The sequence below is a fragment of the Trichechus manatus genome, unplaced genomic scaffold, assembly GCF_000243295.1.
Source record: "Trichechus manatus latirostris isolate Lorelei unplaced genomic scaffold, TriManLat1.0 scaffold00053, whole genome shotgun sequence".
NCBI lineage: Eukaryota > Metazoa > Chordata > Mammalia > Sirenia > Trichechidae > Trichechus > Trichechus manatus.
The window spans coordinates 1,004,666-1,018,285 of record NW_004443989.1 but is presented as its reverse complement, the minus strand read 5'-3'; the positions used below and the strand labels follow the sequence as shown (position 1 = coordinate 1,018,285).

Genomic DNA, 13,620 nt, shown 5'->3' with positions numbered 1-13,620 from the left:
TGATTTGGAGATTATGCCTGAAATCAGGGTTTTTCTGCCTTCATCACCTTGAGACATATACTGTTCTCTCTCCCAATGGTAGGCATATTGGCCTCTCGTATTGCTTAACTTCAGCTGCTCTGAAGGATGACTGCCAAATTCCATACACACAGAGCATCCTGTGTGTATGTCACAGAACCCATATGTTGTCAGATCATCTTAAATTCCAACTGTTGGCAACACATCAAGTTTGGGTGAATATCCATCTAGCTATTTTCAAGTGTTATGATATATTATTTAGGGTTACAGCTGTAACAAAGTGACCGCAAAGTGACAGAAGGATGATAGAATTTATTCATCTCTAACAGTCCCAAATGAGCAGTCCAGACTGGTGAGTTGCTTTTCTCCAGAGTCATTCAGAAATCCAAGCTCTTACCATATTTTGGTTCTGTCATTCCCTCAGGAATTGTCCTCACCTGTATGGTCTGCTGGGCTGTAGACAAGTCCATGCTGCAGTTCATGGAATGGGAAAGAGAAGGACTCCTGGAAAGCTGGCTTATCTCTTAAGTTGGCAATGACCTGAAAGGACAACTTTCACACACATCCCATTGGCCTGAACTTACTTAGTCCCAGAGTCACATCCAACTGCAAGGAATCCTGGGTAATGTCATTTCTTACTGAGGAGCTATGGCCCCAGTTTAAACTCTACTGCCATGGGAGAAAGGGAGAATAGGTTTTGATAGCTGGGCAGAAGTTTCCGTTGCCTCTTAAAAATTAGAGAAATGCTACATGGTCATATATTCAACAAATATGTATTAATTGCCTTCCATGTGCGCTATACTATTTCTTACATGTGTAAGAAAAATATTAACACATTGTGGGTGAAATTATGCAACACTATAAACACATTTTTTTCCACTTTTGGAAGACCTTTTGCTCTTTCAGATAATAGAAGGTAACTGGTAAAAAGGCCAGGTTTTTACCTTCATATTGCAGGAAGGATATTCACACCTGTTAGATTCCAAGAGCTGGCATTACTGATGTTCTGTGGACAAGTATACACGAAAAACCTCTTGGATAGTTACTTGGATGTGGGTCCCATAAATCACAATTTGCTTGTGACATATTTATGTAGCTTCAGTAAGGACTCTTCAGAAGATGATATTAGATCGTCAAGATTATATTCAACCTCAAAAGTTGGTCTTTTTTCTAAAATAATTAAAGCAACGAACACTGCAAATTTTGCAGTCATTCCCCTGATCTGGTAAGTCATGCCATTTTCAGGGTTTGTGTACTCAAAACAATGAAGAACAAGACGATGATCAGAATATGTCAGGTAATTCTGGTGGTAGACATGTGGATGCAGGAAATAGTCCAGAGGCGCCAGGAACACATCCTTCACTTCGTCAGGATTAGGCTTGGCCTGGAAGTCTTGGTCTATAAATCCCACAACTGGGGTTATCAATATCTCCTTCTGAAAGCAGAAGACAAAATACACAAATTAAGGAACAAAGTGATATTGTTTCCCTTTGGATTCAAATGTTAAAATCATGCCACTTCTTTGTAAGTTAACAGGCCAAAGGTAGGTAGGGAAGGGGCAAGAACTTGCTCCAGAAATAAACTATGTCCCCCATGAAACGGGGATATGCGCTACCTGAGGCGGCAGCTATGAGATGACTCTAAAAAGAATACTTTTGTCAATATGAACTGATACAATCTTTTGGAAGGGCAGTTTGGTGATATCGTAAAGATGTGGTCCCTTTGACCTAGCAATTGCATGTGTGTGAGTATATCTGTATAATAAATCCCTACAAGTAAGAAAAGATAAAAGTACACATGTGAAGCATTATTTATTATTACTATTGTTGTTTAGATGAAGGTTTACATAACAAACTAGCTTCTCATTAAACAATTAGTACACTTATTCTTTTGTGACATTGGTTACCAACCCCACAACATGTCAGCACGCTCCCTTCTTGACCTTGGGTTCCCAATCACCAGCATTCCTGTCCCCTCCTGCCTTCTAGTCCTTGCCCCTGGGCTCATATGCCCCTTTAGTCTCATTTTGTTTTATGGGCCTGCCTAATCTTTGGCTGAAGGGTGAACCTCAGGAGTCTCCTGATTACTGAGCTAAAAGGGTGTCTGGCGTCGATACTCTCAGGGTTTCTCCAGTCTCTGTCAGGCCAGAAGTCTGGTCTTTTTTTGTGAGCTAGAATTTTGTTCTACATTTTTCTCCAGCTCTGTCCGGCACCCTCCACTATGATCTCTGTCAGAGCAGTCAGTGGTAGTAGCCGGGCACCATCCAGCTGCACTGGACTCAGTCTGGTGGAGGCCATGGTAGTCATGGTCCATCAGTCCTTTGGACCAATCTTTCCCCTGCATCTTTAGTTTTCTTCATTCTCCCTTGCTCCCAATGGGGTGAGACTAGTGGAGTGTCTTAGATGGCCACTCATAAGCTTTTAAGATCCGAGATGCTACTCACCAAAGCAGAATGTAGAACATTTTCCATTGGAAGCATTATTTATAATGCTCTAAAACTCTAAAGTTATCATTCTTCAATTGATGGACACTTAGGTATAACGAGATACTACGCAGCCCTTAAACAGTGAGACAGACATCTTTCCATGTCAGTATAGATAGAGACGTGCTACATTATCAACTGAAAGTAAAGTTACATAATATTAATTGTGGAGTATTTGCATTTTCAGGAAAATCACACACACATATTTTATGTAACATATATTTATGTTCTATGTGGAGCATCGGTTGCTATTTAAAACCACAACTGCAAATAACCAGGGGTTCTGTCAAATGAAAGGCCCTTTTGTCCTACCGGGAATCTTGAGGGGCAGCCTGGGGTTTAGTGTACGTGTAGGAGCTGATAAGAGCTGCAAGGCCTTGAATTGGAAATTTTTCCAGAAGAAAGTGGGTGGGAGAAGCCAGCAATAAGTTGTGAGGCTGAGACACTGAAGAAGGATAAACAGGTTTTTTGAGAAATCCTCAGAGGAGGGACAGCCAAAACATGTTTAAGAACAGAGCCAGCTCAGACCAATAACTGAATCAGTGGTGATAGTAAACATTTGGATCCTGGGGGGACAGTGGTAACATGGACTTTAGATGTTCTTAGGGCAGAAAACCTGGGGTCATAATTTACCTGAAGGTGCCCTGATGGTGCAACAGTTACTTGATTGGCTGCTGACTGAAAGGCTGGTGGTTTGAACCCACCAGTGATTCCACTGGAGAAAAGACCTGGTCATCTGCTCCAGTAAAGATTTTGGCCTAGGAAACCCTATGGGGCAGTAGCTCTACTCTGTTCTACAGGGTCCCTATGAGTCGCAAGTAACTCCACGGCCCACAGCAGCAACAAGTTACACAAGATCAGAGGGAAAACTCCGATGCAAGAGACTTCTTGCCCGCTGGAAAAAGCGGCAAGGGGAGTAGAGCAAAGACAAAAGCAGGAGGGAAAAAGTCAGGCAAGGGTGCGATTTCAGGCAAACTCCCAGCCTTCCCCAAATCCCGCTGGGTGTTCTGTAAATTACACTACAGAGTTTGTCCCACCCATAGACAAGTGGGCTGGGCTTCCGCGCTCTGCAGCACCAGTCAGTCATTGGCTGAGGGCCACTATGCCAGAAGTACATTCCCAGGCACTTCCGCTCTCTGTGCAGGAGGTGGGGGCCGGGCCCTTGGCAAGGAGTTCCAGTATTTCGAGGGATTTCCTTGGGAGAAAGCTGCGGGTCGGCGGTATCAGGAGCAAAGCACAAAGAGCTGGTAGGAATATGACCTCGTCTGGAAAGAACCCCAGCAGTGTATGTTCGGTGTAACTTTGTTGTTTGCCATTGGCTGTTAACCTAAAGGTTGAACGTTTGAACCCACCCAGCGGTAATGCAGAAATAGGTCTGGTGGTCTGCTTCTGTAAAGATTATCCTTAGGTGCCATCGAGTCGCTTCCGACTCATAAGGATGTACAACAGAACGAAACAGTGCCAGGTCCTATGCCATCCTCACAGTCGTTGCTGTGTTTGAGCCCATTGTTGTAGCCACTGTGTCAATCCATCTCTGAAGCTCTTCCTTTTCTTCACAGACCCTTTACTTTACCAAGCATGACGTCCTTCTCCAGGGACTGGTCCCTCCTGATAACATGCCCAAAGTAAGATGAAGTCTCGCCATTCTCCCTTCTAAGGACAATTCTGGCTGTACTTCTTCCAAGACAGATTTGTTCATTCTCTGGCAGTCCATGGTATATTCAGTATTCTTCTCCAACACCGTAATTCTTCAGTCCTCCTTATTCATTGTCCAGCTTTTGCATGCATATGAGGCGATTGAAAACACCGTGGCTTGGTTCAGGTGCACCTTAGTCTTCAAGGTGACATCTTTGCTTTTCAACACTTTAAAGAAGTCTTTCACAGCAGATTTGCCCAATGCAATGTGTCTTTTGATTTCTTGACTGCTGCTTCCATGGGCGTTGATTGTGGATCCAGTATTTTCTCCATTTATTGTGATGTTGCTTATTGGTCCAGTTGTAAGGATTTTTGGTTTCTTTATGTTGAGGTGTAATCCATACTGAAGGTTGTAGTCTTTGATCTTCATCAGTAAGCGCTTCAAGTCCTCTCTGCTTCCTGCAAGCAAGGTTATGTCATCTGCATATTGCAGGTTGTTAATAAGTCTTCCTCTAATCCTGATGCGCATTCTTCTTGACATAGTCCAGCTTCTCCAACTATTTGCTCAGCATACAGATTGAGTAAGCATCGTGAAAGGATATAACCCTGACACACACCCTTCCTGATTTTAAACCACGCAGTATCCCCTTGTTCTGTTTGAATGACTGCCTCTTGGTCTATGTACCTGTGTACAGATTACAGCCCATAAAACCCTAAGGAATAGTTCTACTCTGTATTACTCGGGTCACTATGAGTTGGGGGCGGCTGTACTGCAGCAGACAACAATTGCCATTTAGCGAACACATCCTCTGGGCAAATAAAGCAGTAGTCTGGTGTCCAGCACCATCTCACTGATTCCTCACAACCACCTGACTTTAAAGAAGCTTTAACTGAAAGTTGGAGATGTGAAGTAACTTACCCAAGGTCACACCCAGCTAGTATGTGGCAGAAGCCAGGATTCAATCACAGGCCTGCTGCCTGTACTTCCAAGTGCAATGTTTACGTGCTGGGAAGACAGGAATGTCACCTTATCTGAAAGAGAAGGGCACTCCATCCTTGGGGACGGCCTGACTATTGCTGTAGTGAGTACCGAGGTGCAACTCAGCTTTGATTGCCTCCTGAGGGCTGAGCTAAGGGCATATCCTCATCCTCACTGTAAAGCACGTGGTGGACAAGTACTGGTCTTTGAACTAACCTCTCAGGTCTGAGGAAATCAGTGTGTGTGTGCGGCGGGGGCTTTATCAAAGACTGTAAGGGAGATAACAGTTTTAAGACTGGATATTTCAGATGGGATGCTGGGGACACTGAACAGGGTTCATTCCACCTTAGAAAAGTGAGGGAGGACTTTGGAAATGTGTAGACGACACAGCATCTGTGGACACGTGGTCTCTAAAAGCACGTCTGTCTTGGAAATTAGTGGGTAGCGTGTGCAGAGGTTAAGATAGCGTGCCCAGATCGGACAGGCGGCAGTGTAATCCTCTCTCTGCTCCTTACTAGCTATAGGTTCTTGAGGGTATTACTTAATTTCTTTTCAATTTCCTCATCTAGGGTTGTTGTAGGGATTAAATTTGATCAGGTTTGTGCAACCTTGGCACTGTTGACATTTTAGATTGGATCATTCTTTATGGTGGGGGCTGTCCTGAGCTTAGCCACATCTCTGGCCTCTACCCACTACAGGCCAGTAGCACCTGACCACCCCCCCCACCCCGCCCCTGAGTTGTGACAACCAAAAATTCCTGCAGAAATTCACAGTTGCTGGGGTAGGGGGGTGGTATTTCCCTGGTTGAGAACTGAATTAGATTATGCTTATAACTGTTCAGCAAATGGCATTATTTGTACTATATTTAAAAAACTAGCAAGAGCCAAAAAACAAAACCCCTCTCCTTAGCATTTCCAAACATAATATACCTCTCGGTAAGGCCTTCATTTGTTCTCATCTCTCCATAACATGACTAGCATTGTCTTAAGAGCAGGTCGTTTTAGAAACGACCACAGACGTTGTCTGGCCTACAGAGATTTCCTGAAGACCCAGGAAATCTCATGTGTTCCCTGTGAATACTGATGTATTCTGTCCACTCACATGCAGAACACAGTAGCTCCCAGTGACTTCCGGAATGGGGTTACTATCACTTTGGGAATATTTAATTGTCATGACTCAATTTGTCAATAGAATTCAAAAGTAAATCCCTAAAATGTGCTGAAAGATTTTCAGAAATTAACTGAAGAGTCCCAGTTAGAAAACATAATTGAGGAGGAAGCCAGTAACATATTTCTTGTTCTAATCCCATGTTCCTTTTTTTCTTCTCTCTCTCATTTAGCAAGCATTTATTGAGTGGCCACTAGCTGCTTCCAAACTAAACCTCCCTTGAGTGGTGACCTTTCTATTTTTAAAAATGACCCAGTTAGGACAGATTTTATCACAGCGTCATTGGTCTTCACTACACTGTACACTAAGTTTTTAAGACAGACAGAACAGAAAGGATGACTTAATCCAGTTTTTCTAATTGTTAGGCATCAGTGCAATGCTTCTTTTGAAACTAAATTTTACCTGAAAGCCCTATATATAAAACTTTAAAAAAGTTTATAGCTACCTCGGAGATTATGTGATTAGAAGAGCACTTTACTTCTGTAGTAAAACAAAACAAAAAACCACGGTGACCCTGCGTGTGTCAGAGTAGAACTGTGTTCCATAGGGTGTTCAGTGGCTGATTTTTCAAAAGGAGATTGCCAGGTTTTTCTTCCAAGGTGCCTCTGAGGAGACTCAAACTGCCAGCCTGTTGGTTAGCAGCTGAGCATATTAACCATTAACATCACCGAGGGACTCTAGGTAGTTTTCCCCAGAATCTATAACTCTAGTTTAACCATGAGAAAAAAATATGAGACAAATGCAGACTGAGGGACAGTCTATAAAATATCTGACCAGTACACCTCAAAATTGTCACAGTCATCTAAAACAAGGAAAGTCTGAGAAACTATCACAGTCCAGAGGAGTCTAAGGAGACATGACAACTAAATGTAATGTGGGATCCTGGGACAGAAAGAGGACATTAGCAGAAAAACTAGTAAAAGCCAAATAAGGGGTGGAGTTTTATTAATAGTAACACACTAATGTTGGCTTCTTACTTGTGATACATGCTAAGATGTTAACAACTGAGGAAACTGAGTGTAGGGTTTTGAGTTTATAAGAACTCTCTGTACTATTTTTGTAACTTCTCTGTAAATTTAAAACTATTCTAAAATTAAAAGCTTATATTAAAAACTTATACCAATAAAATGATGCTGTTATCTATAAGTTCAAATTTACAATGTTTACTTCTTCTAAAGTCAGTTAGTAGAACACTAAGATTGTTTTGGTGAGTTCATAAAAAACAAGATCTGGCTGTATCAGCCGCAGAATTCATTTTGTTTTCTGTATGCTGTTTTGGTGTATACTATTAAAGAAATCCTAATTCACATAGAAATGCAGTTATAAACGGTAATAGTTTTTCAGTGGCTTACTTAGTGATCTCAGGGTACTGTTCAATTAACATGGTCTGGAGAAGCTTTATTCCATAGTATGTCATGGAATGAGTCATCTTTAGTGGCCTCCAAAGGGCAAAAATTTGGTATGAAGCACACTTGATTGTGTGTGATTTTTTTCGACTGACTTCTTAAAATAAATATATATTGAAGAGTAAATGTAAATTGAATGTTAATGAAATAATTCTGAAGCATCTTTAGGGTCCCAGTTCCCAGTTTGAAAACCATTGTTCAAGTTAAGCCCTTTCATTTCTGGATGGGGAAGGAGGGGCCCTGAGAGGAAAGGGGGCTTGCCTAAGGCGACTTAGCTCATGAGGGACAAAGTCCATACAAGAACCAGTCTCTTGAGTCTAAGGGCAGCACTCTTAAGGGCCACGTTTGGCTAAATGTGGAACCTTAAGGATGGCAGATCCACAAGGAGGTCCATGAGAGATTGCAAAACCCAGTTCCATTCCAACCCTTACATCAAAAATATGTGGCACCAGGCGGCAGACAACCTCCACTTGATGGGGACGGAGCCCCACTTCCTCCTGGGCTTCCCGGAGAGCTGTGGCTACTTCATCCATGTCTGCAGGTTCGCACTTTCCTCCGGGGAAGCACACTTCTCCTGGGGACCTTCTTAGCTAGATATTGAAAGAGCAAAACTAAATGTGTGATTCCAGTTATGAGGACATGTATTCATTCATTCAACAAATGTTTACTGAACTTCTATTTTGTGCCAGTGACCATTCCCACGCTAGTGGTAATAAGTGGTGAAGGAGACCAAAAAAAAAAAAAATTCTTCCTTGAATCCTTTAAAAAAGGAACTTTAAGAGTTTTCTTCACCCTCAGTTTTTCTCTCTGTGTCCCCAAAAGACATCATACACATATACAAACAAATTTACAGTGATGGGGGGAAGCTGAAAGAAAAGATAATAAAATGGGCAATATTAGCAATAGATAATCTTTTTTGAGTATCTACCATGTTCTGGGTAGGCTGCCTCAAAGGACTTTTGTCACTGAGTCCTCAGAACAGTTCTGTAAGCTACTATTTTTATTCCCATTTTTAGACGAGGGAACTAAAATTCAAAGAAGTTAAATAACCTGACTAAGTTCACACAATGGGTAAGTATTGGAGCTGGAATGTAAAACAGTTTTTAATGGTAGATCCCTTGCTCCCAATCAGCACACCCTCCATTTATAAGAGCTTACTTAAAACACAGAAAGTAGGGTTACTGGACGCATTAGCATTGACCTATGTTGGCAGCTTGGTGTCTCTTTGCATACGTCTCTATAGGAACAAAGATCTCTCCTTTTATTCCGTTGCCCCTTTCCACCTATACCCCGATTCCATTTCTTCCTAACTTCAGTAGAACTGATTATGTCTCCATTCGTAGCATCCTAAATATTTTTCCTTTTTATCTCTATCTTTAAAATCATTTCTCCAGTTTTGGGGCTCCAGTACTGCCCCAGATGGAATTCTCACCAGCACAATCAGATAGGGCTTAGGGGCCAATTAAATTAGGTTTAAATACTTTATTTTTTTAAATCTGACCTCTGTCCACCAAAATTTACGGTCTAAGTTCATGCTCACTTAATAATCAATAGGCATAGCTGCTCTGGGTGAAACATAAGAGACCCACTTGCTTGAGGTTTTGGTCTTGTCTAGATTTCCGACAGTGAGCACCTATTACATTTCTGTTTGTCTATGTATTATATATATATAGCTCCAGCTGTGCTTACTGGCGGAGCTGGGAACAGACCCAGGACTGTGTCTTCCCGTAGAACCTGGATTTTCATCACCTCAGGTGTTTAAGTCATTGTTGCCTGACTCAGACTAAAAAGAATCCAGGTACATCTAATCCCAAATCCCCAAAATACCAGCTGGTTCCTCAGCTTTTTTTGCTAATGAGGTATTTTTCATTATTCTGCTTAAAAAGTCACATTATTATGTCTCATTTTCTTTTGTACTTTGATAACCTCGAAATTATTGTTTCCCAAACTTTTCCTCTATAGTATCCAAAACAGCAGGGCAGAGTGACCACAGCCAACATTTCTTTAAAGTGGCACGTTTATCTTAAAACTTCAGGCCACATCCACCATTTGACACTAATAATAATAGCTGACATATATTGAATCCTTCCAAATGCCAGGATTGTTTCAGGTGCTTTACATTTGTTAACTTGTGTAATCCTCACAGCAGCCGTATAAAGCAGGAACTAATACTCTGTCCCCATTTTACAAGTGAGAAGACTGCAGCACAGAGAGGTTAGGTAACTAGGACAACGTCACACAGCAGGATGGCAGACAGCCTTCATTCAAACATGGGCAGGCAGGCCCCAGGGCCTAGGCTGTTAACTTCTATGCTCTAGTATTTTCACATTTTACCTGGATTTATCTAAAACAGTGGTTTCCAGTGGGGCAATTCTGTACCCTAAAACAGTTGGTAATGTTTCAAGATAGATCTGTGATTGTCACAACTGGGGGGAAGGTGCTATTGCCATCTAGTGGGTAAAGGCCAGGGATGCTGCTAAATAGCTTACAATGAACAGGACAGCCACCCTACAGCAAATCCAGCTCCAAATGCCAATAGTGCTGAGATCAAGAAACGCTGGTCTAAAAGTATTTTAAATTATGTGCTAGTTAAAAATACTAGTGGCACAGTGGTTAAAGCACTTGGCTGCTAAACGAAAAAAAGTCAGTGGTTCAAACCCACCAGCTGCTCCATGGGAGAAAGATGTGGTAATCTGCTTCCATAAAGATTTATAGCCTTGGAAACCTACAGGGCATTTCTAATCTGTCCTGTAGGGTTGCTAAGAGTCGGAATCAACTCAACAGCGACGGGTTTGATTTGCCAAAATACTTACTGTATTTTTACGCAAAATAACACGCACCTTCTCTGTTTGTTTGCCAACCGTGCCCTCCCCCACCCCCAAGGGATTTTTGTAAGTGTACTATGCTAAATTTTTTTAAGCAACATGTAAAAAAAAACTGGCATAGCAGAGCTTACGAAAATACTTCGCAGTACCTCGTGGTTGGCAAACAAATGTAGAAGGTGCACATTATTTGCGTTAAAATACAGTAATTTTCTTACCAGAATCTCTCCCCCAAATGCCATGTTATCCTGTGGCCTCTTGTACCTCTTGAACATCACAATTTTTAAAGTTCATTTGAGAATTGTGGCCTCAAAATGTGTGCAAGTGACAGACCTTAGTGGAATTTTCAAATCTCTTGAGATGTTGATGGCCACAGCCTTCTTGTCCACCTACCTTCTCTGACCGGAGGGTGAATAACAGATGGAATTTTCCTTCTTTAATCAACAATGGTAAAAGGACGGAACATTTGTTAGACAACAAGTGAGAAAATCTGGTCCCAACATCATGCTTTTTTAAGCGGGCCTTAGCATCATTTATCAAGCTGTTTCTAAAATGGAAACATACCAGACAAATATTTTAGTAACCGAGTTAAGGTAAGAAGTTCCTAGTCCGGCCTGTCTCTGCTTTGCTATGCATCTTGGGGTTAACCATTTCTGAGTCTGTTTCCTTATCAATATTATAGCGGAAATAACAGTACTTAAATCACAGTTTTTAAAAAGATTAAATGAGGCAAAAAAACTACTAAGCACAGTTTAGTACACGGGTTCACTTTGAAACCTTTTAAAATCAAATTATGGTTAAATATTTTTTCAATAATGCAGTCGTTAAATATTGAAATCCATAATTATATTCAGGCAAGATATGTTTATAACAAGTCATTTTACAGTTAAACCACTGTCTCTTAACCTGGCCCTGATATCAAACCCTTATGTCTTCAGTTGTTTTACAACAACGGTTCTCAAACTTCTAGCAGAATCAGAATCACCTGGAGGACTCACTACAGGACAAATTGCTGGGTCCCACTGCCGGTTTCTGATTCGATAGGTTTGGGGTGGGGCCTGAGAAATGGCATTTAAGCCCAAAGTGTTGGTGATGCTGATACTGCAGACGAGGGGAACACACTTTGAGAACCACTATCTGATAATATGCAAGTATTTGGATTTATAACCGCAACTGGTACTCTTTCCATGTGGAACTGTTATGGTCCTTTCAACAGGTGTATTTTGTTGTGGCTTGTGTTTACTTTTCCTATGGGAAGGCAGTTTTGCATAGTGGGCAAAATCAGAGGTTTAAGTTAGCCAGATCTGGGTTCAAAAGTGACCCAAGGTCACCGGCTGGAAGCAGCCACCGGAGGACTTGAACCCAGGGCTGCTTGGTGAGAGACTGCTACCACAGGGGTTCCTGAGGTCCGTCCATGGGAACGCGGTTTGCAGAGCCTCTTCGCTGGGAGGAGGGAAACGCTTTGCCCTCAGGAAAGGGTAAACAAATTCGCATCTGAACTCAGATTCGCTGAAGGTCCGGCTCCGTTATTGGCCGAAGAAGATACACAGGCCTTGGGGCTCTGCGTGCGGGCCAGGACGTGGCTGCACAGAGCGGAGGTCTGGCAGGTTGGCAGGCACAAACTCCAAGCAAAAAGGCCCGGGTGACCCTTGGCCCGGCAAACGGTGAGCCTTCCGGCCGCCCGGACACCAGGGTCCGGCCCCCGCCGCGATCAAGGCCGGGCGGCCGACCTCACAGTGCCAGGGGTTGGGGAAGCTTTACCTGACTGAGGGCTTCTGGGCAGGATGGGCTCGCGACATTACCCTCAGCAAAGTTCGTTTCCAGACTGAGTCCTAGGACGTGGGTGCTCTGCCGACGGGCACGCGCAGAGCAGCACTAGTCCTGGGGCGGAGCTAGCGAGGGCAGGGGGCGGGGCGAGCGAAGGTCGGAGACGCGAGAGAGGGGCGGGGCTTAGAGCCAGGTCTTCGTGGTAGCGTAGGGCAATCTCTGCTCAGCGGCTTGTTCTTGCTCAAGAGGACAAGGAGTGTGAGTGATTCTGAACATGACGAACACACACAAGTTTAAAAAAATGTCATAATGCAAAATGCTGGTGAGGTGAGGGAATGCGACTCGCGCATCCATTGTTGCTGGGAAGTTAACTTGGTTCAACTTTTTTGAACAGTACTTAGCACGTGTTTACTGAGCACCTACTATGCGCTGGGTGCATATCCCATGCTGAGCATCGAAAAGACACGTGAAGCTTATGGTCAAATGGGAGAGAGAGACAGGAATCAAATAATTACAGAGATAAAATAGAGGTCCTGGGTCCTTAGAGACCAACCAGGAGGTTAGAGAAGGCTTACCAGAGGGAGTGGAAATGGAGCTGGCCTTCGAAGCAATGCTTCTCAAAATAGCATTCTGTACCAGCAGCATCAGCATCACCAGGGAACCATTAGATATACAGAATCAGAAACTAGTGGTGGGACCCAGCAATCTGTGTTGCAAGGAGCCCTTGGAGTTCTGATGCTCTTGAGAGCCACTGCTCTCAGGGATGAGTAGGAGGTAAATAGGGGCAGGGGCAGGGAGAGAGTTCTAGGAACAGGGCTAGCTGAAAAGGCCAGTAGTGGCTGGAGCAGAGAGAGAGAAAGCCTGGTACAAGAAGAAACTTAAGAAGCACGTTGGCTGGGGCCCACAAAAATGCTTTAATTTCTATTAAAATCAGAAGAAAAATGAATATAATAAAGAATACATAATAATGAATCCAGCTGGTTTATATTCATTTTTACACCAATGCAATTGTAAAATATAATTCTTCTTGTTATTATAGGAAAGGGTTCATGAAAACAAATGTGCCTAAGGCCTATGAAAGTCATAATGGAACCTGGGTCAGCGGGACAGTTGGGCCACAGTCCCTAAGACCTTTAAAACCACAGAGCTCAAAGGTTCAGCTGGGCAGTCCTGCTGGAGAGCTCGAACCAAAAGCTCTATGACATCCTAATAATGGTGGTGATGGCACTTAGCGTACTTAATCCTCCAAGGAACCCCATGAAATAGGTATTACCATCCTTATTTCTTCATGTGAGGAAGTAAAAACATTAACTACTTAAGACCACACAGCTAGGGTTCAAGGCT

The 13,620-nt window shown here is 42.9% G+C and overlaps 1 protein-coding gene across 1 annotated transcript; it reads right to left on the bottom strand.

Moving 5' to 3' along the window:
* Positions 1-695: 695 nt before the first annotated feature.
* NUDT7 (nudix hydrolase 7) lies at positions 696-12,337 on the bottom strand. Its single transcript, XM_004377777.2, has 4 exons — positions 12,271-12,337; positions 10,903-11,056; positions 8,119-8,277; positions 696-1,453 (listed from the first exon to the last, which is right to left on the bottom strand). Exons 1-4 carry the CDS (start codon positions 12,306-12,308, stop codon positions 1,085-1,087), a joined length of 720 nt encoding a protein of 239 aa, XP_004377834.1. The 5' UTR covers positions 12,309-12,337; the 3' UTR covers positions 696-1,084.
* Between the last annotated feature and the right edge of the window lie 1,283 nt (positions 12,338-13,620).